This window comes from Mesocricetus auratus, unplaced genomic scaffold, assembly GCF_017639785.1.
Source record: "Mesocricetus auratus isolate SY011 unplaced genomic scaffold, BCM_Maur_2.0 Super-Scaffold_100007, whole genome shotgun sequence".
NCBI classification, from domain to species: Eukaryota; Metazoa; Chordata; class Mammalia; order Rodentia; family Cricetidae; genus Mesocricetus; species Mesocricetus auratus.
The window spans coordinates 59,239,991-59,267,832 of NW_024429191.1; the positions used below are offsets into that span (position 1 = coordinate 59,239,991).

The 27,842-nt window shown below is 46.5% G+C and overlaps 1 protein-coding gene and 2 long non-coding RNA genes across 3 annotated transcripts in view; 2 read left to right on the forward strand and 1 right to left on the reverse strand.

Annotated features, from left to right (window-relative positions):
- Positions 1-27,842, reverse strand: part of LOC121141427 — a 59,512-nt gene that overhangs the window by 1,915 nt on the left and 29,755 nt on the right. The window lies entirely within an intron of this gene.
- On the forward strand, positions 5,874-17,520 carry Tmem98 (transmembrane protein 98). The gene is made up of 7 exons (XM_005076972.4): positions 5,874-6,008; positions 8,031-8,214; positions 10,004-10,135; positions 11,343-11,376; positions 13,125-13,240; positions 15,394-15,453; positions 16,701-17,520. The coding sequence occupies exons 2-7, from the start codon at positions 8,084-8,086 to the stop codon at positions 16,906-16,908; spliced, it is 681 nt and encodes a 226-aa protein (XP_005077029.1). The 5' UTR covers positions 5,874-6,008; positions 8,031-8,083; the 3' UTR covers positions 16,909-17,520.
- On the forward strand, positions 23,390-27,280 carry LOC121141428. The gene is made up of 3 exons (XR_005878342.1): positions 23,390-23,690; positions 24,036-24,246; positions 26,902-27,280. It is a non-coding gene; the product is annotated as an uncharacterized LOC121141428 (long non-coding RNA).

Consider the following 27,842-nt stretch of genomic DNA (forward strand, 5'->3'; position numbering starts at 1 on the left):
ACTAGTCTACATATCAGGGGTCAGCAGGGAACAAGAAAGTAAAGTCCCAACCCTCAGACGTTATATCCTGAAAAGGGAGAGATTGTGAAGATTAGAATCAGTAGAGATGCTCCATTAAAAACATATCCAGGCCCAGGAAGCAGGAATGATAGGAGGTGCCCCAAGTGGACTTCTCAGTGGAGGCATGAACAGACACCCATGCAGGGAAGGGAGGAAGCCACTGGGATACTGGAGTGAATGTTCCAGACGGGAATGCTGAGGCCTGACATTGGGTAAATATGACCCATTTTTTTATGCTAGCCTGTGATGAGCACTTACTTAATTCTGAAAAAATATGCAAAAGTCTACCAGTTAAACCACTTTTTAAATATACAGCTCACTAGCCTTAAGGCGATTGCATTTTGTTTTTTGTTTGTTGGTTAGGTTTTTTTTTTTTTTGGTCTTGTTTTGTTTGATTGATTGTTTTTGAGATAGGGTTTCTCTGGGCATTTGCACTTTTGTATAGACACAACCACAATCCATCCCCAGCACTTTTTTTCCCTTTTCCTTTTCTTAAACCAAACCTCTGGACCCATTCCATAATAAGTCTTCCTAAGGAAAGATAGAAAGAAAAAAATTATGAGGCATGGCAGGGAATGGAGCCCCTCCAGAGTCTGGCTGAAACCTCTAGCCTGCTGAAAATCAAGAATTACAACGTAATTAACATTTGCTTAAGACCTTCCCTCTTTCCCAGCTGAAAACCTGCAATTTTTAGGAATCTCAACAGAAAACAGTGAAAGACCCCTTGTGCCACCCCACTGGCTCTTGATTTCATCTTAGCACATTATAATTCCACTCAAGACACCTCTGGAGCCATCTTACAATCCTATTTCTCAAAGAAGAGAGAGAAAAAAAGTTCCTGGGGTATTCAGGTATCTGAGGAAGTAAGGATACTTGTCACCGGTCCTGATGACTGGAGTTCCATGCCTAGAAGAGAAGGCCGATTCCTGCAAGTTGTTCTCTGACTGCCACCTATATGCCATGGCACATGTGTGCCAGCAGCCAACATACTCACATGTGCGTGCATGCAATGAATGTAATATTAAAAATTTTTTCTTGCAACCATTTGAGATATAACTAGAGACACCAAGATGGCATATGTGACTACTGCTAGGACAGTTAACTGTGACTCTGTCTTTGAGAAGCCCATACCCATGCTCTCAGGTGTTCCTTAGACTTTTCCTAAGCACTTACCTCTCTCTCTCTCTCTCTCTCTCTCTCTCTCTCTCTCTCTCTCTCTCTCTCTCTCTCTTTCTCTCTCTCAGTGTGTGTGTGTGTGTGCGCGCGCGTGTGTGTGTCTCTGTCTCTGTCTGTCTCTTTCTCTCCTGTGTATGTGAAGTCTAAAGGTCATGTTGCATTTCTTCCTTTATTGCTGTCCACCTTAACTTTTCTTTTATTTTTAACTTTTCTGTGAGTGACTCTTTTTCCTACATGAATGAATGTATGTACACTACATGTGTGCCTGATGTCTAAGGAGGACAGAAAAGAGTGTTAGATCTCCTGAGATTGGAGTTACAGATAGTTGTGAACCACGATCTGGATCCTGGCAATTGAACCCCGGTCCTCTGGAAGAGCTGCCAGTACTCTTAACCACTGAACCACCTCTCTTGTTCCTCTTCTCCTTATTTAAAAGACAAGACCTTTCTATTCCTGAGCCAAGAACTCCTCAATTTCACTATGCTGGCTGGACAATGAGCTTCAGGGAGTCTTCTGTCTTTGCATCCCCAGAAATGAGATACGGCCACCATGCTTAGGTTTCCATGGGTGCTAGGAATCCGAACTTGGGCCCTCAGGCTTTTACAGCAAACACTTTATTGATTGAGCCATCTCCCCAGCCCTTTCTATTTTTAATAAATTCCAGCTCTGCTTCATATTTACTTGCTCCAATTTTTTTTCCGTGTTGAAGTCAAGAATCCCATTTACTTGAATTGGGGTTTCCAGAAGATTAGGGACACTCGTCAGGTTGTGTCCTCCACAGTAGTGCGGAGTTGTGCCTCTGTCCCTAGCACTACTGATATTTCTTCACTCACCCCAGTGGCTACTATTATTTTACTTTTCAGGTAACGAACACTGTTATGCTTTGGATATCGTTATAGTGAAGGTTCTCTAGAGGGACAGAAACCAAGGAGATGAAGCTGAGAACCCTATAGTTACATGGCCTTGAGGCTAAATGCCAGAATCATCCCACAATAGCTGTCTCTCATTGGATCTTTAAACTGGCTATTATTCAGTTCACAAGTTGGTGTGCCTCAGTAGTTCCAATCTGGTACTGGGAGCCCAGAAGTTTCCTGGAGGAAAACTTGGAAACAATTCTGCTATTAGTGAAGGAATCACCATCATCATCATCATCACCACCATCAGCAGGAGGAGGAGGACAAATCAACTCTGAGGCAAGAGGGAAGGCCAAGTGAACAAAAGGCAAGATGATCTTCCTTCTAACATACCCTTTTTAAAAATTAAAAAATGTATTTATTTAGACTTATTGTATTGTATACATATGCCTTGTTGTAACTTTAAAAAATGGTGCCCAAAAGATGCCATGTGACAGAGCTTGGGTAAGGGGGGGTTTTATTGGGGGGAAGTGAATGGAAAATGGGGGAGGGGAGAGGAGAGATCGGCCTCTGGGGACAGGAGCAGCAGAAGAGAAGGAAGAGGCAGAGAGGGGAGCGGGGAGAGTGAGTGGGAGAGACAGAGAGACAGACAGGGAAGCAGAGAGGGGGAGAGAAAGATGGGAGGTGGGCAGGGCCCCTTTAAAGGGGAACATAGTGAATGTGCACAGGAGGTGCTCTTAGTGGCTGTTTCTGAGAATGGATCCTGTCAGACCGCCAAGGGCAAGCCAGTAGAGATGTCTAAATACTAACATACTTGTATTTACCTGCACAACTTGCAAACCTAGTGCCAGAAAGGGTCAGAAGATGGCATCAGATGCCCTGTAACTGGAGTTGTGGTTGTCTGTGAGCCACCATGTGGGTGGTAGGAACTGAACCCAGGTCTTCTGGAAGAGCAGCGAATGATTTTCATGGCTCAACATATCTTCAGCTCCCTGATGTATCCCCCACCCCCTTTAAAAAAAACTGGGCTGCTACCAGAAAGTGACATCTATAGTCAGGGTGAGTCTTCCCATATCAATCAAAGTGATCAGGACATATCTTCAGTTGGGGTTCCTGGCTTAGGTGATTCTAATTTGTGACAAAGTGACATTAAAACCAGCCATGACAGATAAGAAATGTCACCCCACAGGTCAGATGTTGAAGGGTTGGTCCCCAGTACAGCAGGGTTCAGAGGTGAGGCCTTTGGAAGTGTATTGAATCGTGAGGATTCTGACTTCATCAATGGACTAATTCTCCAGTAGAGTCATAGTTTAATGGACTATTGGGAGGATATGGAAACTTTAGGATGTGGAGCCTGGTTAAAGAAGTAGGTCCCTGGGGGCATGTCCTCGAAGAGTATTGTGTCCCTTGTTCTTTCTTATTTCTCTGTCCCTTCCTGCCCTACCCCTTCTCTTTCTGCTTCCTAGGCCCTACTCAACACTTGGGGTCAAAGGACAAAGTTAGAAGGGATGGTTAGAATCCTTGCAGGTCCATGGAGTATAACCCCTGGAACCTGCCCACTTCCCAATGTGAATCTTTACACTCCTGATGATTCTGTGGGCAATGATGTCCTTCCCATAGGTCCCATTTCCATGTGGGATACTGTACTGGATTCTGTTACTTGGAAGAGAGAATACTGAATGCCAGACACAGTCTTCTCTGATGGTCTAGAGATACTTCAGGGGTGTTGGAATGACAGAAGTTCTAGAACAGTTGGAGACAGTGAACTGGGAAAGGTATGTAGTATCTAGAACCCCTTTTCCTGCCTGATGGATGGACAACATGTGGTTCTTTGGGATGAGTTAATATTATCAGCTCCAGGTAGCTGCTTATACATTTGCTTTGGAAAATATTCATTTGCTTAATAAATGCTTTAAGGCTACTACATTTCTTGTGTGGCCATAAGATCTCAGAGCTGTCCACAAAGATCATATAGCTTAACTGCATCATCCAACCAATGCAAACAGAAACAATTCCTCTTGGAGACTCTCTAGGAAATAAAGACTCTGCCTCTAGTGCCCCTTTCTGATACTTGTGCTGTGAATATTCCTTACACAGTCATAGTGTTCCAAAGGTCTTCATGAAAGCACTTCAGAGGTTGCTAAAACCACTCCCAAGTCTTCTCTTGCAGAGAAGACACTTAGACTTGGAATCAAAGCTCTTGTTCCTCCTCCCGGTGCTAGAGATCAAACTCAGGGCCTTGTGTACGTAGGGTTCACTCTACCACTAGACTGTGCCTATAAAACCTGGGTGTTGACATCGAGTGTCTTCATATACTAGCTAGGTTTCTATTGCTGTGAATACCATGACCAAAGCAACTTGAGGAACAAAGGGTTCATTTCACCTTATAGGCTGCAGCCTTTTGTGAAAAGAAGTCAGGGAAGAACTCAGAGCAGGAACCTGGAGGCAGGAACTGAACAGAGAACTTACTGACTTGCTCCTCATGGATTGCTTAGTCTGCTTTCTTATACAACTCAGGACCAGTGGCACCCCTTATGGTGGGTGGAACACTCTTATCACATGCAGGAAGTCCTATATTCAACCCCTAGCAAGGCAAAAGAGAAGCACAAACAAACCAAAATAAACAAAAACACTGTGGTCTGGATGAGCCTGCAGGCTCTGGTTTGCAGACACTGCATCATATTGATGGAGACCTAATCTGCATCCTGTGTTCCTTCTCATCTTAAATCCTTGTAAGTGGTCTTATTTTAGAGCTGGGCACTCCACCCATGTTCACTTGGCCCACTCAGGCTCTGCCTTTTCCTTGGGACCATCTGGAACCCATTCATTTCCCCTTGTAAAACATAGTCTTGATACTCTAGAGCAGTGGTTCTCAACCTTCCTAAAGCTGCAACCCTTTAGTATAGTTCTTCATGTTGTGGTAACCCCCAATATAAAATTATTTTCATTACTACTTCATAACCATGATTTTGCTATTGTTGTGAATCATAATGTAAATATTTGTGTTTTCTAGTAGTCTTAGGTTACCCCTGTAAAGGGGCATTCTGACCAAAAAGGGTTGCTACCCACAGGTTGAGAACCACTGCTCTAGACTTTGGGATTCCTACCCAAATAGCCCTCAGTCTGCTTCCTAGGTCTGTGGGGACCTCTGAGATCCTAAGCTGCTGCCATTAGCTGGTATCTTTAGGACTGAAGGGCAGCCTACTGGTGACTGTTAGCGGCCTGGGCTGTTTCCTGACCAGTGTGGTGTGGTCTCTTTGCAGTGAGATATCTAGGACGGGATCAAGGGTATGATTGCTTGCCAGGGTCCTGGCTAGACAGTGATTAACAAGAGTCTTATGTCAGGTTGCTGATTCACTGTTAGCCCTGGGCCAGGCTCTCCCTAAGAAAATGCATGCTGTGTGTTATTGATCCTTACACCAACTCCCAGGATCCTTACAGAGCAGGGCACTAAGGCACTGAGAAGCAAGGTCGAATTGCCCATGGCTAGTGAGTGCTACAATCAATCTGCAAACAGCAGGGTAGGGCAGCGACCCAGCACCATATGTGGGAGCTCCTACACCCATGCCTGGATAGCCAGCTGGAAGCACAGTGGTTGTGGGCGCACTGCCCTCACACCACCCTCCTGCCCTGGCCTCCGTGGGTGCACGTGGAGGAGTTCTCCGGTAGCCAGTGACTGTCTCCCAGCTGCCCCGGCCTCCCGCGACGCCAATCCCCGGGCCGCCTGGGGCCTGGCGGGGATGGCGGCGCCTGGCAGCGGGGGATTTGGGTGTGCTGGCTGGGACAGCCCGCCGGGGGTGGATCTGGGTCGTCGGCCCGCCCGCGCTCCCGGCATGCCCCGCTGCTGGCCTCTGCGGACAGCACTCGTACTTGGCCTTGGGGAACCGCGGGGAGCCGGGCTCCGGACCCCCAGTTGAGGTGGGTGAGCACGCGGGGCGAGAGGCGGGAGGCGGGAGGGCTCTCTGCGGGCTGCTCCGACCCTGCTTTGTTCCTCCCCGCGGCGGGTGCGGGGCAGCGCACAAGTTGAGGATCAAACTTGAGCGCGCGCTTAGAGCGATGCCAGCTTTCTTTAGTGGCGGCTGGCAGGGCCAAGAGAGGGAGAGAGGGTCATGGAGTTGAATGCTGGTGGTTTAGAATTAAATCGAGGGGCAGGGAGAGAGGGAGATGGAGCAAGAGAGATCGAAGGAGAGAGGAAAAATCACCGAGATAACAGAGAACCCACAAAGAAAGAAAAGGGGACAAAGGAACTCCCATACAGAGGGATCGCAAAGGAAGGCTGATGGAAAGTTCAAGAGCGCACAGACGCTCAAAAGAAACACTGAAAACTACTGGGAGAGAGGAGAGGAAGGCAGGGAGAGCCTTGGAGGAATGGGGACATGGGAGAGAGGATGTGGGAAGCCTAGAGAAGGGGTTACTGAAGGAAAAAGTCTAGAAAGGGAGACGTGAATACGGATGGAGGAAAGAAAAGTGTTGACATGGGTAAACAAGGAGGACAGTATAGAATGTGACTAGACTCTTGTACCCCTCTCTTGGTTCCCAACTGAGGTACAAGATGAAAAAAAAATCCTTCTGAGAGAGAGCAGCCTTGGAGACCCCTGAGGAGGTTTCCTTGGCAATTTAAGCCAGTAAAACCTCCACCCTGTCTACCTGGCACTCTTGCCCATCCCTCAAGACCCAGCTCAAGCATCCCCAGGTCTGTGAAGGAGGCTTTTCTAGAAAGTATCATACACATGTAATCTTTACTGTCCAAGCCTGCACACAGCCCATTAACACAGAGCATAATCCTTCCCTACCAGTTCATTAACATGGGGGAGGGGAGTCTATCTTCTCATCTTTAGCCTTCAGAATTTAGTGTTTGTTGCATTGTAGATGATCAATATATGCTCCCCGAGTGACCATCAAGAGAGTCTGAATCCTTGGAGACATGGCAAATGGAAGTGATGGACCATTCTGGGGTCATAGAGACTGCTAAGGCAGAGCACTCCTTTTTGTAGGTGAATAAACAAAACCCAGGGAAGGGAAGAGGCTACTCAAAGGGATACAGAGGGGAGGACGGAAAGAATGCCATGAAGGGTACTTCCCCAAGGTGCCCCGGCTTGAATTTAACATACACTGATAAACCACATCGCATATCAGTGAGTAATGGCTCACATATGGGGTGGTGGTCCTATAGAATTGCATCATGTAATGACATCATAGCTGGTCTTAGTTTGTGTAAGTTTGGTCTGGGCGTTTGACAATGACCACAACACTTGGCAATACACTTCTCTGAACAGAAGCCTGTTGTTGAGTCATACCTAACTATTGATGTGAAAGACCCTCCAGGACGGTGATAAGCAAGGAATACTCAACTGTGCTCCTAAGTTTCCAGCACTGAGAGTGGCAGTCAGAACCCATTGCAGAGTTTTCATTCTTCCTTAGAAAGGACAAGGAAGGTGACTGTTGATTTTGGTTTAGGTGGGTGGCTGTCTGCTGGCCAGCTAGGTAGACTTGGATAAATCCCTTAACCTTCTGGAAGCTCAGTTTCTTTATCATAAAGTAGAGATGCCGACACCCTCCTCATATTGATAGACAATTTAACACACACAGAGTGTCTGATACGGAGGGGCTCCTCACCAAGCACACCCCTACCTTCTGCTTTATCAATCGTGGTATTCTTTCACTCACACGTTTTGTAATGTGAAATCATCAGTGCTGGTGCAAGTGTAACTTCAAAAGCTGTCTCAGTGTAACTGGAAAATAACCTAGCATAAAGAAGAAGGGAAATCTGGGCATGGCATAAGATGCATCTTGCTGTAGTCCCTTGGGTTTGCAGGTGACTTGAGGGAGCCTCACTACCCTTTCCAGCCTCAGTTGCCATTCCTAGCAGGGGAGACCCAGCCACCCCTCCCTTCTTTGCCTTGTCTTTACCACATCTCTTTGATGCTCTGGTTTCTCCAGCTTCCACCTGCTCAGAGGATGTGAGTGGACTGTATTCGGGAGCCCCCGGAAGCATGGAGACTGTGGTGATCGTCGCCATAGGTGTGCTGGCCACCATCTTCCTGGCCTCATTTGCTGCCTTGGTGGTGGTTTGTAGGCAGCGCTACTGCCGGCCTCGAGACCTGCTACAGCGCTATGATTCCAAGTGAGTAGACTATGCTGGGGAGAGAGGAGAGCTGAGCACTGACAACAGAAAGCCAGAGGGACAAGAACAACTTGGTTCTGTGCCACTGCAGCTTAACCTATTCTCTCTTAAAGCTTTTTTTTTCAGAGACAGGGTTTCCCTGTGGCTTTGGAGACTGTCCTGGAACTAGCTCTTGTAGACCAGGCTGGTCTCGAACTCACAGAGATCCGCCTGCCTCTGCCTCCCTAGTGCTGGGATTAATGGAGTGTGCCACCACTGTCCGGCTCCTATTCTCTCTTAAATGGTTCCTTTATAAAGACCTTATAAAGACTTCAGAGCTTAAGGGCATCCCTTAAGTTGGGCAGCGGTGGCACATACATTTAAAAATTTTTTTTTATTCATCTATCTATTTTACGTCCTGACCACAGCCAGTCCTCCACACCCTCCCTCAATTCCTTCCTCTTCTGTCTGCATCCAGGAAAGTCAGGTCTCCCATGAGTATCAACAAAACATGGCATATCAAGTTGCAGTAAGACTAAGCACCTCCCCATGTATTAAGGCTAGGCCAGGTGACCCTGTATGAGGAGTAGGGTCCTAAAAGCCAGTAAAAGAGTCAGAGACAGCTTCTGTTCCCACTTGTAGGACCAAGCTACACAACTGTACTATATTTGCATAGTGCCTAAGTCAGTCCCATGCAGGCTCCCTGGTTGTCCTTTCAGTCTCTGCGAGTCCTTTTGAGTCTAGGTTAGACGATTGTGTGAGCCTTTCTGTTGTGTTCTTGACTCGTCTGGCTCCTACACACCTTTCTCCTCCTCCTCTGCAGGATTCCTGAACTCCACATAATGTTTGTCTGTGGATCTCTGCATCCGCTTTCATCAGTTGCTGGGTGGTTCCTCTGGTGACAGTTGAGCTAGGCACCAATTTGGTAACAAGAGATGGCCAGTTCAGGCTACTTATCCACTATGGATAGGAGTCTATGTTGGGGTCCTCCCTGTAGACTCCTGGGAGACTCCCCTGAGTGGTGCACACCTTTAATGTCAGCATTTGGGAAACAGAGGCAGGAGTATCTCTTGAGTTGGAGGCCAACTTGCTCTACAGAGTGAGTCCCAGGACACCCCAGGGCTGTTACACAGAACAACCCTGTCTCAAAAAAATCAAAACAAAAACAAAAAAACATTCCTTGAGCACAACAACATCTTGAGGCACTGAATGTGTTTGCCTGACATGAAAGCCCCATTTTTGCAATGAGATGCTGGCCCCCTCATTTGGCAGGGGGATGAGCCAAATCCTTTTCCAGACAAAACTCTGGAAATGGAAATCTGATACCCACACTCAGCCACACACCTAAGCAACAGGTGTTCCAGATCATGCAGTCCTAGCATAGGGTGCCTGTCTCCTTCATCATGCATTGTTATGTGAAACTGATTTTGCAAACAAGGTCAGTTTAAGAATTTTGAATGGAGAGATCCATAAAGGACATTAGCCAAAACCTTAGGCTTCTGATGTTTCTTGATCTTAACTAGGTCAGCATCTCTGCTGACTGGTTAACAACCTATGAATGCCCACTTAGACGCCCCCCCCAACATCCAAGGCTCTGCTTTGCAAGGAATGTCTCAGGTTCTACAGAACCCTGTTGTGAAGGAGGAGGTAGTCTTATTCAGAGGGGAGGGGTGCCATCCTAGGGACCAAGTCTTTAACACATAGGCCTTTGGGGGACATTCAACATCTAAACTATAGCAGTGGCTGTGATGAGAAGAGGGTCAGCCACAGTCACTTGTCATGAGACTCTAACAGTAGCCTTTCCTTTTAGGCCCATTGTGGACCTCATTGGTGCGATGGAGACTCAGTCTGAGCCCTCTGAGTTAGAGCTTGATGATGTTGTCATCACCAACCCCCACATCGAGGCCATTCTGGAGAATGAAGACTGGATTGAAGATGCCTCGTAAGGCCCCAGGGAACTTTTGCTTTCTAGCCCTTTAGGATGGCAAAGGAACTTCTGGGTTCCTTTACTGGAACACTCCACTGTGTATCCAGAGCTCTTCCCCTGTCCTCATGGTGAGAGATGTCAGCATAGGGCATGACAGTGTTTTTTCTTATCCATCCCTCAGACTTTGTAGATTTGAACACCCAGGCAGTTAGATATGTGGCAGACATCATTATAAAGTCTCCCAGTGTGGTTGGGTTATTCTCCGTCTGTCCAGGGATTTTGAGTCAACTCCAGGTGGTCTTTGCTTTCAGTGTCGCACAGAGGGCCGTCTGCCCAATAGGACTGCACTTTGAGAAGTGCGTGCCACTTCCTTTCATTATCCCTTTATCGTTTTTGTTTTTTGACATATCTATGGGGCACTGTAGACAGGGTATGGGGCCAGGAACCCGTGGATGTCAGAGTGACAGGAGACAGAACTGCACCAAAGCCAGTGTCACAGAGAGTCTAGGGGATCTCTGTATGAGGAGTGGCACAGGGAGTGAGCAGTGTCTAAGTCTGCCTGGGGTAAGAAGATCAAGGTAGCTTTGATGAAGCATGTCCCAGAGGGGTGCCTTTTAAAAAACATTTTAAATTGTACTTAATGAGTTTCCACGCAGACATTTGCATACATGTACGTAATGTATTTTAATCACATGCACCCCATTATCATTTCTTGTTCTCCTCCCACCTCTATGATACCCTTTACCTTCTTTCTTGTCGCGCATGCGTGCATGCGTATGTGTGTGCGTGCGTGTCCCATTTAGTTTAACTATGGTTGCTTACAGGAATTATTTATAGAAGCATGGCCCCCATCCCAAAGTGGCTATACCACTAATAAAGAAAATGTGTCTCCTTTCCCTTTAACCAACAACCATTAACTGCCTATGAGCCCTTATGGAGGGTGGGGCCTCATAAGCTCCTCCTTTCAATGGGTGCCTTTTGACTTGAGTTTACTGAAAGAAGAACTCACCAGGTTGAATCTAAGGGAAAGGGCGTGCTGGATACACAGAGATATAAAATGTTGAACTTGGCAGGTGGGGACAGAGCTGGCTGGAGGAGTGGGCTATTCTGCTTGGAGATGGTGCCTGCTGCGCTCACCTGGTGCTGGCTGAAGAGCAGTGGGGGTAGCCGGAAGGATTGGGCTCTTTAGGGCAGCACTGACACTTTCCTCTTGTCTCCCCAGGGGCCTCATGTCCCACTGCATCGCCATCTTGAAGGTAATACTCCGATTTCCCTGTGAGGTCAAGGGCGGCTGCTGGAGTGCTCTGGGTGTACATGGAGTTGACCTTTTGCAAGCAGCCCTTGTTAGCCTCCTGCTGTATTTCTACAGTCTGCTTCCACCTCTCCCTGATGGGTCTGTTTTACTTTAGCATTCTAAACGTCCTCTTTAGTCTTTATCTCACCTGGTCCTCTTAACACAGTGATCTGTGGAAAGGTCAGCTTGGGGGGAAGGGGTCTCCAGTAATAGTTTTACCAACCATGGGGAAATCTGGGTGTCTGAGGCCATGGAGCTGCTGGAGCAAATGAGGCTCTGGCCTTCCTGAGCTCCTTTGTTTATTAATACCGAGCTCAGTCCGTGGAATGTGTTCTGTATTTGGGTTTGAGTTATTAGAAAGTCTTCCTTGGCTTCTTTGGTGACAATAATCAGACAAATGGAATAGTCAGAGTTAAAAAAACAAAAACCCAAACTGCAAGTTCTTCCACTTGGAGGCTGACTTTCGTGTTTGAAGGCCTGGAACCTTTGGAAAATTACTTTCAAATTTCACGTTAGCCATTTTCATAGTTTCAGCAGTCATTTCTCAATTCTTGCCTGATATTATCCTTCCCAATAGAATAATAATAGCATGCAAATGTTTAATAAGATGCAAATATAGGTTTCTGCATATCAGTAACATTATCTCTTTGTCTACTAATTATTCAAGATTTCAAAAGAGACAACTTGGTCTTTTTTCTAGGGTCACTCAGTACAGGATATTAAAAAGCACTTTATCTGCCTCTTCCTTGGCTACCTCTGTAGGAAATTGTTGCCTCGGAGTCCGGAAGTTCCTTGGATGTATAAATATGGCTGCACACACAGATATCGTTGTAGACACAGATAGCTAGGTACACTGAGTGGAGCAATGAATCATATTATATTTCCTTTGCCCAGACACATGTCCTGGGCCTTGTGTTTTTTTTTTCCACTCTTGTTCCTCTCCATCAGAGCGGGAGGGTCCCACTTCTTGGATTAGGGATCTTGGATAAAGAAAAGGGCTTCTGAGCTTCCTTTTGAGACCCCAGAATGCCTTTGCTCCATCATCTCCCTGGAGTATGAAGGGGTGTGTGGGTCCTTCCTCCCCAGTGGCCTCCTGGGCTTCTTCTTCCTGCTCTCTTTGCTTGGGAGAGTCAGGGAGAGACAGTGAGCCTTGGAGGTGGCCAGCAGTGCTGGCGGGAGAGGAGGAAGCCCGTGCGTTGTCATTTTGCCTTTGCCCTGCGTTTCCCAGGGCCCTTTCATCATCACCTGGACAAACACTAATAATACAGGACCCTCAGAAATTGCCACCAAGGCACCATTATCAGAGAATGTGCCTAAGAGAACAGTTGCCCTTTGTTCAGCCCCATTTCTTGGGGCTCCCCCCTGGAGATATTAACCATTTGGCAGTCTAAACCGAGAGGAGAGGGGATAGAAAGCACTCCCTATAAAACGATGAAATTAGAGCGCGTGAGTTTTCTTAGATGGATTATTCCAGCTTAGTCCTCATTGAGCTGAAGTTCTGCCCTTGATCTGAGCCCCGCCCCCAACTATCACCCAGGCTTGGCTTTTGCCTCTTTCTACTCCATTTCCTTTCATCATTAGGGTAGGAGCCTGCTTTGTGGCAGTGCCCAAGGCGGGGCCAGATTTGTCCTTGTCAGGGTGGTAGAGCCCTCGGTGTGGGGTGGGGAGTCAGGTCACCCCTCATCACCTCTTTCCTCCTTGTTATATTAGATTTGTCACACTCTGACAGAAAAACTTGTTGCCATGACAATGGGTTCTGGGGCCAAGATGAAGACTTCAGCGAGTGTCAGCGACATCATTGTGGTGGCCAAGAGGATTAGCCCCAGGTGAGTGGTCAGTGGTTGTGAAGTCCCACACTCCACAGGGGAAGCTGAGGTAGCCAGCAAGGCTAAACAATGCTGTAAACCAGTAGGTCTGTCTGCAGCCTCAGTTATAACACCCAGTGTATACAGAACAGCCCAGCATTCCTAAACTGAGATGGTCACCCAGCATCCCCATTACCAGCACAAGTGCTTTAACAGCTCCAGGACAACAGGCTGACACTAAGGTTCTTATGTGGTCAGCCTCATCCCTTGCTACATGTGGCAGTCAGGAGGCACATTTCCCCATGACGGCTATGCTACTATCTCCAGTGACTTCCCAGCCATGCCCTTAGGTCCAGACTGTTGGCTATACTGGGGACTAGTTTGAGGGACACCTTCCTTTCATGGTGGCTCTCATTTGCTGCTTGGTCCTCAGCCTAGCACTGGGTAGGAGGTGAAGCCACAGAACATTCAGACCTCCCGAATTCCAGGCTGTCTGCAAAATCCCTTGTGGGAGGCACCCAGCAAGAGCGCTAGTCAACAACTACACCCCCTCAGCTGGACTGGATTTTGCAAAGAAAAATAAGGTCCTTTTCTTAGAGCAAAAGGCCGTGCTAAATGTGTGCTGCCACCTGGTGGCTGGTATGTGGGTTCGCCGTCAAATGATCCACTCCAGGAAAGTGTTCTTATCAGTCACCTGACCACAGTGCCTTGAATGGCCTCCAGTGTGCATTCCTGGTGCCTGGGTGAAATCACAAGCAAACCAGCCCTTTCTGTCTCGAGTAAAAGCTCAGGAGAAGCAGCCTGTAAGAGCCTCTGAGAAAAGCAAGACTTGGTGTTCTTGAGCTCTGTCTAGGTAGTTCAGGGAGGTGAGAAAGTGAGAGGGAGGAAGCAGGCCATAATAGCTCCTGGCTCTGGAGGTGCCCCGTGGGTGTAACTACCGGGTTTGTACCAGTCCCTGCAGGAGACACCCCACCCAGGCTCCAACTCGTGCCAGACATTGCCGCTGCTCTCTCACCACGTTTAGACGGCAGTGCTCTCATCGGCTGGACACTGCCTTGTGCTTTTTATCACTTCTGAGACCCATTCACAGGGCCCGGACAGGCCCCGTGGTGCAGATCATAAACAGGGTGTTAGGGTGCTGAGAATTCTGAGAGGGGACAGGGTTAACAGTGTGCCAAGGTGCTTGTGTGGCATTGCCAGGAGGGGAGAGTTCTCTGCGAGTACCTGGACCACCTCCTTCATGATTCTTGCCAGAATTCTTGTTTTCTTCATTTGCCCTCACGAGTTCTCACTCTGGCTGATGTTTGTCCCTGTGTCCTTCCTGTTATATTTTCTCCATCTGCCAGGGTGATGATTTATTATTTCCAGGAGACTGACTTCTGCCTTGGGCTCTGCAGAGAGGGAAGGGGCTAGCTGGGCCAGATGCTGAGGACCACCGTGCCTCTGGCCACAGATTTCATTCTTTTCTTTTTACCAGCTGATCCATGGGAGCAACACCTTGCACCCCACAAGTGAGAAAGGTAGAAACTTAACTTAAAATATTAGTCATGGGCTATACAGCATGGACAAGACACACGGTAGAGTAGTTTGAACCCAAATTAAGCTGTGGCTTTTTATTTTTAATTTATTTTATTTATTTTCTATGTCACTGTATTAGCATCTCTTAAAAAAACAAAAGTGAAAACTTGCTTATAAAAGTTAATCTACTTCCAGAATAGATTATCTGAAAAGTGGGATGTTCCCTTATTCCACCCTTCCCAATTTGGGGATGTAGCCACCATCAAATGGTGAACATTCCTCTAGACCTTCCCTCTTCCATTTCATAGCTTTGATTTATTGTTTATATTTATATATGCAGAGGGATACAGCGTGCTGTTGCTTGCCGATTACCTTTTAAATTCCGCAGTAATCCTGAGCATCACTCCATATGTATGACTTCACACGTTTTAACCATTGGAGTGAAAGCGAAAGCAGAGAGCAGAATATTTTCCAAGCAGAACCCAAAGTCTTTCTATTAGACTTTGTCTGGGCATGCAGAAACAGCTAGAGAAAGGACCCCTGAAGAGCAGGCGTGTAATACTGGCAGAAGTCTAGCGTGAGGATGGGAAGGAATGAGGGAGAAAAGGGGATGAGAAGGTGAAATATTGACAGTTGTCCTTATTGCCTTTCCTCAGAGTGGACGATGTCGTGAAGTCAATGTACCCTCCGCTGGACCCCAAGCTCCTGGATGCCAGGTGAGATGGGGAGGAGGGCCCACTCATCTTGTCACCCCTCAGGGTCACAGGTTGACTGCCTGGCTTGTTTAAAGAGGATATTTTTCCAGATTTCCAAGGCTACCTCTGGCTCTGGGTTCGTCCCCTTCCATGTCAACACTGAGACAACCAGTGAGTGGAGCCTGGCAGGTGATAGAGCCCAGACTTCTTCCTGAATCCCTGAGACGAGGAAGCAAGCCGTGAATCAGGCTTGGATGTGCATGCTTGTCTGGCTATGCTAAGGTGGCCTCCCTGCCCTTCACTCCCCATTCCTCCCTCTGATCTTTGGACTCAAAAACAGTCACACCTTGCTGGAAGCACTGCCCAGCAGGGCAACAAGATCATGTAATGCATCAGCTACAGTGGAACTCAGTCCCCATCAGGCATCTCAGGAGCCTCTTTCCCAGACCCTCCTCCACTCCACAGAATGCACTCAGCCTTACTTATGTGATTTCATTAGACACCTACACATTGTCTCCATTTGATTTGTGAGACTCCCATGGGCAGGTCATGTGATGGTTGCCAGGTGGCCAGTTAGTCGTGACATGTCTGCTGTGGTTTCCCTGCCCCGTTCCTATTGCTGCTCAGCTCTCCGTATGTTAGTAATCGATAATGGAGCCCTGAATACATCTGGCACTCTCACCATATAAAAATGATTTCATAGTGAATCTTTCAATCAAAAAACAAAAAGAAAAAAGAAAAAACCCACGGAAACAACAACAAACAAAACCCTCCTCCTCAATTTGATTTTCAATTACGTTTTCTTTAGCATTGAGTAAGCCAGCCCTGTTTTTATTGATTTGTGATCAATAAGGGATGTTCACTGAAGAGGGATATATATATATAGCCCATCTTTAAGTGGGCAGCAGTTGGAGATCTACTCACCCAATTGACCACATCCAAACTGTTTCATAAAACACCCTTCTGGGAGATGTTAATGGGTGTTCTGCCGAAAGCTGCTTCCACCGTCTTAAATATGTTTATCAGACACAACTTGCCCGTTTCCCTTTGGAATTTTGTCAAGCTCTTCAAAGGCTCCAAGAGAGTTAACCTTATTTAAGCCAGTTATTCCTATGTATTTCAGTGTGGACCCATAATGTTACATAATCATTCACCTTCCAGGAGAAGAGCTCCAGTTTGGGGAACACTAGAGTGTGCACCCATTTGAGCTTTTGTGCAAAGATCCCCACTTTCTATAGAGCCTTATCTCTCTCTCTCTTTAAACCTAGGACAACTGCCCTGCTCCTCTCTGTCAGCCACTTGGTGCTAGTGACCAGGAATGCCTGCCACCTAACCGGGGGCCTGGATTGGATTGACCAGTCGCTGTCTGCTGCTGAGGAGCACCTGGAAGTCCTCCGAGAGGCAGCCCTGGCTTCTGAGCCAGACAAAAGCCTTCCCAACCCTGAGGGTTTCCTGCAGGAGCAGTCGGCCATTTAATCTGCAAGGCTCCAGTCTCTGCCCCTGCGTGGCTCAGCTGAGCCTTCCACTTCCTGTAGATTTAGTTGTTCTCTGGAGCTCTGGCATCCAGCCCTGGGTGCAGAGTAGAGCCGAGAGCCTCCTCCTGAATACCTCTGCTGCAATGGCAAACAGTGACTGGAGAGTGGCAGTGTAATACCACAGTTAGGGGAGATGCCTCGTACCTCTCCAGCAGAGTACAGGAAGCTTCAGGGCTCACTGCTAGATTCAGTTCATTTAAAGTTTCCAAGAAAACTGAGTTGCCCTCTAAGAATCAAGAGGCTTCATATTAAATTAGAATTTCTGGCTTCTGAAAATCAAGGAATGGCAACTTGAATCTGCATTTTAGAGAACAATCAGAACTAAGCCTGGATCACCTCTTTTGGGTGATCCTTGAACTCCCCTTGCTGGCTTGTGTTCAGTACTTGGTCCCTGAAGCATCTGAGCCCCTCACCCCCTCATGTGTCTTCCCCCTTTCCATTTGTGTTAGAAGCTGAGGAATACCAAGTTGATTGTTTCCTTTTTATCACTATGCCTGCAATTTTACTTTACAACCACTAGGTGAATAGTAAATTTGTCTTCTGTTTTCCTCAAGGGTGCAGTTATTGAGTCAAGTTTATATGTGGGTATATGGCAGAATGTGTGAGAGCTGAGGCTAGAAGGAGAGAGCCTGGGAATCTTGAAGGTGCTGTGTGTGTGTATGTGTGTATACATGTGTGCATACATGCATGTGTGTATATATATGTAGGAAGAGTCAGGCACAAGTGATGACTCTACAATGAAAGTAGTTTCTCTTTCAGCAGTGACATCTTTCTGCCCCTTTATTTCTAGAATCTGTTTTCAAATACTGAAAAATGAGAGGCACATTTTTATTGTTTGTTTGTTTTTTGAAGGCTTGAATTTGTGACACTCTTGTCACAGATTCCAGAATGCTGTGATTACCAGCATTCATTACCACCACCTACTGATAATGGGCACTTTTCTGACCTAAAAACTCAGTGGGACCCAGCTCCAAGTTGCATATTCCAGATTGCATGATTTCCATCCCAGACATGTAGGGGAGCCTGGAGAACCTTCTCTCTGCATTTGCAGAACCAGCCTTACTCTTGGAAGTTGGGACTGGCTTCCAGCTGGGACCTGCTGCCCAGGTCCTATCCTCATCATTAAGCATTGTTGGAGCTGCCTCTGTTCCTGTTTAAATTTCTCTGCCCTAACTCAAGTCAGCGAACTCTTCAGCTCGATATTGGGGTACCAGGAACTCAATCCTTAGTCCAGGATCTTGTTTGTCTGTGACAAGCATATTTCATCCTCCCCTGGAGAGAAGGCAGCTCTGACCAGCTCAGTGTGTACCCAGGAGGGGCAACCAGAGCTTCCCCTTTTGAACTGCAGGGTGGATTCCAGGGGAAGCTTGTCCCCTATCCCCTCCATCAACCCTAAAAGTGTGTTATATAGTTAACCCTTATCCTGCTGGAAGCTGTGACAGGGAAATTTCCAAAATAACCCACTCTGCCTTTTCTACTTGAGGCCTTCACAAACAGTTCTCCACAGTCTTGTTTCCTTTCCTTTAAATCCACCTGCATCACTGACTGTGCTGAGGTTTCAACGGCAGTTACTGTGGAAAAAGTCCTCTGCATTTGAACAGGGAACCTAAGCTAGAGAGAAGCAAGTCAAAATGAGAATCTCAGTCACCATCTACCATGGGTGGAGGATAGGGTGGGATGCTCTGAGTTCTCTAAAGTGACATCCACCATTGCTTACCTTTCCTGAGACTGGGAGGTCTGTCACCCATCATGGTATGCCCTCTGCCACGAGGACATGTTGCTTAGGACCTGAGGAATATCTGGGGTTGTGTGTACATTCACACACACACACACACACACACACACACACACAGACACACACACATACACACGCACGCACGCACGCGCATCCCTCACTTTAGTAGGGAGAAAAGTCTTATTCCTGCCCCACCTTAAGTATGTTTAGGCCACAGAGACATCCAGGCTCCTGGTTCCTCCATAGTCTTTCAATGTTCAGTGGCCTGGCTTTGTACAAACCTACATTCCTCCTAAAAACCCTGCTCTGGCTGTGAAGTCTGTGGGACTGTGCTGTTATATAGCTTGCACTAATGCACTCTGAACCCCTTCATTATGGAGCTCCCTTCTCTTCTGAGACTGTGCCCACAGGGGCCTGGTATGGTTCAAAGTTCTAAGGCTCTGAGTTGCCTTCTGACCTTGGAAATGTGGGGATTTGTCAGAGAAGAATTTTCACTCAATGTCTGCCTCCCTCCCTCTTTCTATCGGGCCACCCGAGGAAGATGCTATGCTGGATGCTGGTGACATCAGACAAAAGGCGTCACCCCTGTGCTTGAGTAAGACAAACACAAGAGCAGCTGGCAGAATTGGAGCTGAAGTCAGTGCTATAATGGAGGGGCCAGTGTGCTGGCTTTTTTTCCCCCTCAATATATGTTTTTATTTAAATTAGAAACATGAATGCTTCACATGTCATCCCTCTCCCACCCCTCCTCCCTCGTCCCTCCACCAGCCTCCCTAGCTCCCCACCCAATCCCCACATCATTCCCCAGGGAGGGTGAGGCCCTCCTTGGGGGGGTCTCCAAAATCTGTCATTTCATCCATGGCAGGACCTAGGCCCTTCCCCATGTGTCCAGGCTGAGAGAGCATCCCTCTATTTGGAATGGGCTCCCAAAGATCATTCATAAACCACGGTAAACACTGATATACTACAAGGCCCCAGTGATTTCTGTGGCCTCCTCACTGGCACTACATTCATCGAGTCTGGATCAGTTCCCTGTTGGTCCCTCAGCCATCAGTCTGGGATTCAAGAGCTCCCCCTTGTCCGGTCATGCTGGCTGGTTTTTGATGCGGAAGTCCTGTGTATATGTCAATAAAGCACTGTTGGCCAATAGGGAAACAAGATAGGTTGGACTAGGAGTCGAGGAGGACTCTGGGTAGGAGAAACACAGGGAGTCAAGATGTAACCGTCATAGGGGTAAGAAGCTTGGAAACTTTTCTCCGGTAAGAGAAATACTTAGATTAACAATTATGGGGTAAATACATAAGTCAGAGCTAGCCAGTAAGAAACAAGCAAGGCCAACAGCTTCATAATTAATACAGCGTCTTGTGTGTTATTTGGGGACTACAACGCGGCAGAGCCCAGGCGACTGGTGGGGAAAAACAAAGCGGCAGAAAAGAAAAAGGCTTCTCTCTACAGGTTTTTATGTCAACTGACACAGGCTAGAATGAGGTGGGCACAGAGGACCTCAGCTGAAAAATGTCCTCACCAGATTGGCCTGTAGGCAAGTCTGTGAGGTGTTTTCTTAGTGACTGATGTGCAAGAGCCAAGCCCAATGTGGGTAGTCCCACTCTCGGGCAGGTGGCCCTGAGTTATATAAGAAAACAGGCTGAGGACATGAGGGCGATCTGGCTGTGACATCTGTCACCCCATTGATCACCAGGGTGGATTCGGCAGATCTGGCTGGCTAGGTGGGTGTTCCCTTCCTCAATCACTGATCTGTATGTATCCCACCTGAAGCTGCGCGCTCAGTCGAATAGAACCATCTTCCCTGAACTGAGGAGGACTGGTCTTTGGTTAAGGGTATACGAGTAACTGCGCTCCCCTGCTAGAACCTCCAAACAAGCTCTCAAGAAAACAGGCTGAATGAGTGATTAGGAGTAAACCAGTAAGCAGAATTCGTCCTTTCTTACTGCCTCGAGTTCCTGCCCTGACTTTCTGAATGATGGACTACAAGCTGTAAGATGAAATAAACCATTTTCTTCCCAAGTTGATTTTGGCCATGGTGTTTTTATCACAGCAACAGAAACCATAACTAAGACAACCACAGAGAGGGGCAATAGGTCCAGAGCAGGGAGTGGACATGGAGGAGTGCCAGAATCCAGGATGCTGTCAGTGCCTATTGGAGACCTCAGAATGACAGAAGGGTGTCCTGGGTAGCCAGGGTAGCATAGAAAGGCCTGGAGCTAAGCATGGCTGGCTTGGGATATGAAGGCCTGGGAGGCTGGGCAAGATGGAAGGACATCACACAGGACATTTTAAGAGAAATCAGGGAGCGAGTGCCTCATTTTGAGTCTAAAGGCACCATAGAAGGATGTGAAGCAGGGGAATGATATGGTCATATTTGCGATTTTCAAGGACAGAATCTATGGCTCTGGGCTACAGACTCATACACTTGCCTGATGCCCATGAGTACACACATTCTCTCAAGGTTGGGAGGCTGGGGGACTGCATCACAGTCTAAAGGCAGCTGGTCAGCTTGTTTGAAACAAAGCAGAGGGGCTAGACAGCAGAGCAGAGGAGGCTGTGATACATGCTATGCTGTGTGCTTCTGGTGCTTGGGGTCTCTGTGCTGAAAGGCTGATGGACAGTGCTGAGCACTTGAAGCTAAACCAGGTCCTTTCTGTGCCAGCCTGTTTGTACACTGCTCTGCTCGTCTCTAGTATGTGAGGTGCTGGCAATGGAACCAAAGGCAAGTGTTCTGCCACCGAACCACACCACTAGACCAGCCTATTTGTTAGTATGTGTATGTTCAACATGTGCATGTGCGTCTGTGTGCACACACATGAGTGAGTACTAGCCAGCGTCACCCTCCAGCATCTTTTTTTCAGGAGCTGTTCACCTTGGTCTTACTTGTTTTTGTTTTGTTGCTTTGTTTTGTTTTGTTTTTCTTGTTTGGCCAGGACTTTGAAGATTAGGCTAGGCTGGCTGGCCACAGAGCTCCAGGGACCTCTGCCCGTCTCCGTCTTCCAAGCGCTGGATATAGAGTACATGCCGCTGAAACTATTTTTTAAACTTGTGTGCTAGAGATTGAACTAGGTCTTCATACTGGCTTCCATTGACTTAGCCACTTCCCCAGCCCCAAATTGTATTATTATCACTCTCAATTTTCAGGGAACAAGACCAAGACCTGCCTGTAGAGCTTTGTTGCTTTTTTTTTTTTTTTTTTTGTGAAGGAAAAGTCAGAGCAGGAGCTTCATTCCCTTGGGGTTTTATTTTATTATTACTCATTATTATTATTTGCCAGTACTTCTCCCCACCTGGGTGCAGCAGGTGGAGCAATGACAATAACATAGAATATTAGGAACAGAGGTGAAGAAGGGTACGAGAGTCATCCCATTCCCTTCTGCTTCTGATAGTTTTCATTAAGATAATGGCAGCTGTGACCCAGGACTTAATTTCATAGTCCATAGTAGGTTACAACCCACAGGATGATAGAACATGGGCTTGAAATGAGGGCTGGGGCAGGAATGAGGGATTTCTTCTCTATCCAAAAGCATTTAATTTTATCCATTTTAAGTAAAACTCACATTTACTAGCATAGTGGCAAAAATTTATGGTGCAAAATGGAATCACTAATTTATTACATGATTGATTAGTTCAGAGTCATCTGTTGAGCATCTCTCCTGGATTAGGCTCAGGGATACAGGAATGAATAAAAATATAATGTCTCTCATGAGACACATATAATCTAAGGTGGACGGAAAGCTGTAAAGAGTTGTTCTCAATATGGCCTAGTAAGGAAAGGGGTTTATAATGAGAATACGGGGAAGGAATGCCGAGCCTAGCTCAGGAGTTTCTTGAAGGTTGTGACTTCTCAGAAGAACTGTCAAGGAGTGGGTGTCAGGAGAAGATGGGTGTCCAGGAAGGGTGCAAAGGAGAAGGCAGAGCACCCAGGAAGGCAACCCAGACAGGAGCAGCAGCATTCCATACTGCAAGCAAGGGGTAAAGACGAGACAGAGAGGCAAGAACTAGAATCTGGAGAGCCTTTTAGCCCTACAAATTCTTTGTGCTTTCTTCTAGAGCAGGGGTTCTCAACCTGTGGGTTGTGACACCTTGGGGTTCCAAGGACCATTTCACAGGAGTCCTCTGAGATCATTGAAAAAACATGGATATTTACATTATGATTCATAACAGTAGTAAAATGACAGTTATGAAGTAGTGATGAAAATAATTTTATGGTTGGGGGTCACCACAACATGAGGAATTATATGACAGAGTTGCAGCATTAGGAAGGTTGAGAACCACTGCTGTAGATGGTGGCAAGATGTTGAAAGTCTCAAAGCTACTTCCCTGCAATGCTTGCCTGTAGACCCAGCATCAATGCACTCTGGAAGCTGAGGCTGGAGGCTCAGGAGTTAAAGACTAGCCTATGTTACACAGTGGAGCTGTCTTAAAAAACCAATCAAAGAAAACAAGAAATAATTTCTTATAGTTTCTTGGTGTGGTTTGAATAAGAAAGGCCTCCAAAGATTTATAAATTTGAATACTCGGTCCCCGGTTAGTGGAACTGTTTGGGAAGGATCAGGAGGTATGGCCTTGTCAGAGGAGGTGTGTTACTTTGGGTGGGCTTGGAGGTTTCAAAATCCCACACCATTCTCAGTTAGTTTTCTCTCTTGCTGTCTCTTTGCAGATCAGATGTAAACTCTCAACTACTTCCCCAGGACCATGCCATGCCTGCCTGGGCCATGTAGTCTACTCTGATCTTCTAGAACTGCGAGCCCCAAATGAGATGCTTTCTTTTATACGTTGCCTTGGTCATGGTATTTTGTTGCAGCAACAGAAAAGTAACCAAGACACTTGTGAAGCAGCAAACAAACACTGCTTTCTTAGCAACCTCACCCTTGCCTCCACCAGGTGCTGCAGATCAAACCCAGGTCCTTATACAAGTTAGACAAACAATGGACCACTAAGCCATATCTCTAGCCTTTCAGCTTTAATGCCCTGATTTGGTATGTGAGTAATGGGAAACATTGTATGAATTTGCATTTTCCTGAGGACTGCTGCACTTAAAGATTTTTCATGTGTTTATTAAGCTATTTGTACATAGTCCTACCCTTTGCCCATTTTCCCACTGGGATTTTAGTATTTTTCTTATCGATTTATATGAGCTCTTTGTATTTGAGGGATAACAACCTTTCATCATATTTATTGCATAGACTTTCCCCAGTCTTGTCATTTGCTTTTTAGTTTGGTTTGGAATGGCTTCTGACAGCCAGAAGTTTTTAATTTGGTGTAGTCCAAGGTATTGATTTTCTTTCCCTTAGTGATTTCTTCCATTACTTTTATGCTTACAGAATTCTTCCTCATTCAGAGATCAAATAAATATCACTGAAATGTTTGAAGCAGGAGTGCGCCATGGAGGATGATTGATAACAATATTCACAGGTTGGATGTAGACAAGAAAAACAAAAACAAAGCAACAGCAAATCCAGCCAGGAGAGGAGAAACCAAATCAGCTTTCATTCCCACCAAACCTGTCTCAAGGTTACAAGTGGAACAGTCAGGGTAAGAAGAAGGTTGACAGAGTGGAGGGGAGTAGGAAGAATCAAGAGGAGCTGGCAGGCGGGAGTTAAACATGTAAGGAGCCATGAGTCTCTAGGGAGAATATGAAGGGACAAGCTTTATCTAAACACTGGGTACTCAGTGCCTGGGGTAGACAAAACCAACCCAAACCTGCACATTTCTGACCTTGCAGGCTTATAGTCTAATGAGAGAAAACAAGAATCAAGAAAATGGTATTTAAATAAGTATAAAGTAAAAGCTCCTAAAATATTTCAAGGAAAGAAAATCTTATGAAAAAATTATTAGGGATATGAACATATCTAGATGTCATTAAGGGCTTCCACCAGAGCCAGGAGTGGTGGTGCACACCTGCTGTTCCAGCATTGGGGAGTAGGAAGATTATACATTCCAAACCAACTTGTGTTATTTACCAAGACCTTATCTCAATAACAAAACACTAAGAAGATTTGCATTACTGAAGGAGGCAGATGTGGAGATCTACAGCTAAGCACTGGGCCAAGCTCCCAGAGTCCAGCTGAAGAGAGGGAGGAGTGATGATATGAGCAAAGAGGTCAAGACTATTTTGGGGATACTCACAGAGACAGTTCGCCTGAGCTAGTGGGAGCTCACTAACTCTGGACTGACATAACTGGGCTCTCTGAATGTGGGTGAATTTGGCTTGGACAGTCTGTGAGGATGCTGGTAGTGGGACCAGGATCTATCCTTGTTGCTTGAACTGGCTTTTTGGAGCCCATCCTCTTTGGAGGGATACCTTACTCAGTCTAGAAATGGGGGGGAGGGCCTTGGTCCGGCCTGAAAGAGATGTGCCAGATTTTGTTGACTCCCCATCAGAAGCCTTACCCTCTCTTAGGAGTGCATGGGGTGGGGTTGGGGGACGGTGTGGATAGTGGGAGGAGGAGAGGGAGTGGGAACTAAGATTGGTATGTAAAATGAGAAAAGATTGTTTTAAAATGAAAAAAAAATCATGTCAGAAAAAGAAAGTAAAAAAAAAAAGACAATGACTTGCATTAAAGAGGTCTTCACTATACTGTCTGAGGTTACCTAGGAGCTCAGATGTGGAGGATTGGGGATGTACGAGCATATACCAAGGTTCTTTGGCAGAATGATGGCTGAATCCTGGCTAGCGTGCTGGAGAGAAGATGGAAAGAAAGGCACATGGGCATAGGACATGAGCTCAGATCACACCAGACCTTGCAGCTGAAGAACTGTGAAAACACGTTCAATACTTATACAAAGCTGGTGGGGCTGGAGTGGGTTGGGGATAGAGACACAATCAGATTTGTCTTTTGAAAAGACCCCATTGGCTAGGTGTGATGGCACACACCCATAAACTCAGCATGTAGAGCCTGAGGGATGAGGATATGTTTGGGGCCAGTTTGGAACATGCAGTGACATGAGATCCTGCCTCAAAAGCCAAAGAACAAAGAGATTCTTTTAGTTTCCTTCCTTCCTTCCTTCCTTCCTTCCTTCCTTCCTTCCTTCCTTCCTTCCTCCCTTTCTTCATTTCTTCCTGTCCTCGCTCTTTTGAGGCAGGTTCTCATAGCCCAAGTTAGCCTCAGTCTCACTTCATAATCAAGATGGCTTTGAACTCTTGATCCTACTGCCTCTACCCTAGGCTAGGATTATGGGCATCACCACACATGTTGCTGTATTATGAATATTGAATATTGATGTTGGCTTAATACCTATACCAAATCCTAGCTCCCAATACACTAGTATTAAGATGAGGGGCCTATGGAAGATGATTGAATCATGAGGGCTCCACCTTTTTGAGAGTCTTGAGACACAGCTCGTTGCATTATTTTCATACTTGGTGTTCCCTGCAGGATTTTGTCACAAGAAGATGCAGCCTGAAGGTGCCAGTGATGAACAGAGCTATGGGAAAGAAATTCCTGTTGTGGTCAATTACTGTACCCATTACACTCTGTTGCAGCAGTTCTAATGAACAAAGATATGTGTGGCACAGTAACTGGAAGAGACCAGAGTAGACAGGAAAGACCACTGCAGTGATCCAGGCAGGAAACACTGGTAGTGTGGTCTAGGGCAGAGACAAGAAAGTAGACTTAGAGAAGTGGATCTATTTGAGAGGTATTTGGGAAGGACAGTAAGTAGGACTTGGGGTGACTTAGATATGGAATACTGGGACAAGATCACAGCATGTCAAGAAAAGATCCCTAGGTTTTAGGGTTACATACCCACATGGAATAACAATGTGGGGACAGAACTCCTAACAGAGGAAGTATTAGGAGAGAATCAGACTTGGACAAAGGTTCACAGACTCTGGTTTGGAATTTGAGGTGTGTTTGATCTGAGTTGAGTTAGATGTAATGAATAAAGCTACAGGAACTCGGGGCTGAAGGTCTTTTCACAGGTCATTGCCGTTGAATGGATGAGCATGGGTGTGAGGCTAGGGAAAGAGGGAGAAACAGGCCATGAGGAAATCAACATTCCATTTGGCCTCAGGTCAGCTCAAGGCTCTGTAGAGCTGTTTTTATGGTTAAAAGGGAAAACCGTACGTCTGGTGCCGGGCACACATTAAGCACTCGAGGAATGGTAGGCACATCTTCTTTCTCTCCCCTCTCGACCACGCTAATCTTTGTTTTATTCTTCTCTCCTTCCTGGCACCATGGATTACAGCTCAAACCTATTCCTTCTACTGGGAGACGGTCTCCTGTACACATCAGGTGTGACCTACTCACCTCCGAGACCCAGCCCAGAACAGCCTGCTTCTTGACAACTGTCTGAAATCAAACCGAGGAGACTTTGGACCTGTGTTTAGTTGCCTAGTGATCGATGCTGGGTGAGCTCATTCTCTGAGGGCATATAGCAACAGCCACTGGAAATCACACCTGAGGAGAATCACTCATTGCATTCCTGCTGCAGTTTTTAATCCTTCCCAGAGAACCCACATGATATTCGTCTGGGTTGCATATCACAGGAGTTTCCATTATGAGGTGCATTTGCATATTTTATTTACCTGTAGTTCCTTTCCCCTGCTAAAACAATGGCATTCTGAGTAAACATGCATATGGATAGTTTCCAAATTTAGCTTACTCTTTTAAATAAAAAAAAAGATTTATTTTTTAATCTAATGTGCTTTGGTGTTTTGCCTGCATGTATGTCAGTGTGAGGGTGTCAAACGCCTTTCAGTTGTGAGCTGCTGTGTGGTTGCTGGGAGTTGAACCTGGGTCCTCTGAAAGGGCAGCCAGTGATGTTATCCACTAAGCCATTTTTCCAGTCCCCCATTAATCCTACTCTTGATCGTAGGATCCTTTCTCTCATCTTCCCGTTTTATTTTAAAATCACAAGTTTTCCCATCCTGGCCAGAGTCTTTCCCATGTTTCATTTATTCTCCGCACTCACATTTCTGTTCTTCCCCTCCGCCTTTGACATTTACCTTTCCCTCTTCCAACCAACACCAAGGCCCCAGGCCCTGAAAGCCCCTTGTTCCAGCTTCTAGAGCCTTCCTCACCCGCAGGTACTGTTTATTCTGCACTGAAGCTTCCTTTTACTTTTAACTAGAGATTTGTTATGCAAGGCAATCTCATGATCATGCAGCCTTGGCCAGATTCTGCCTT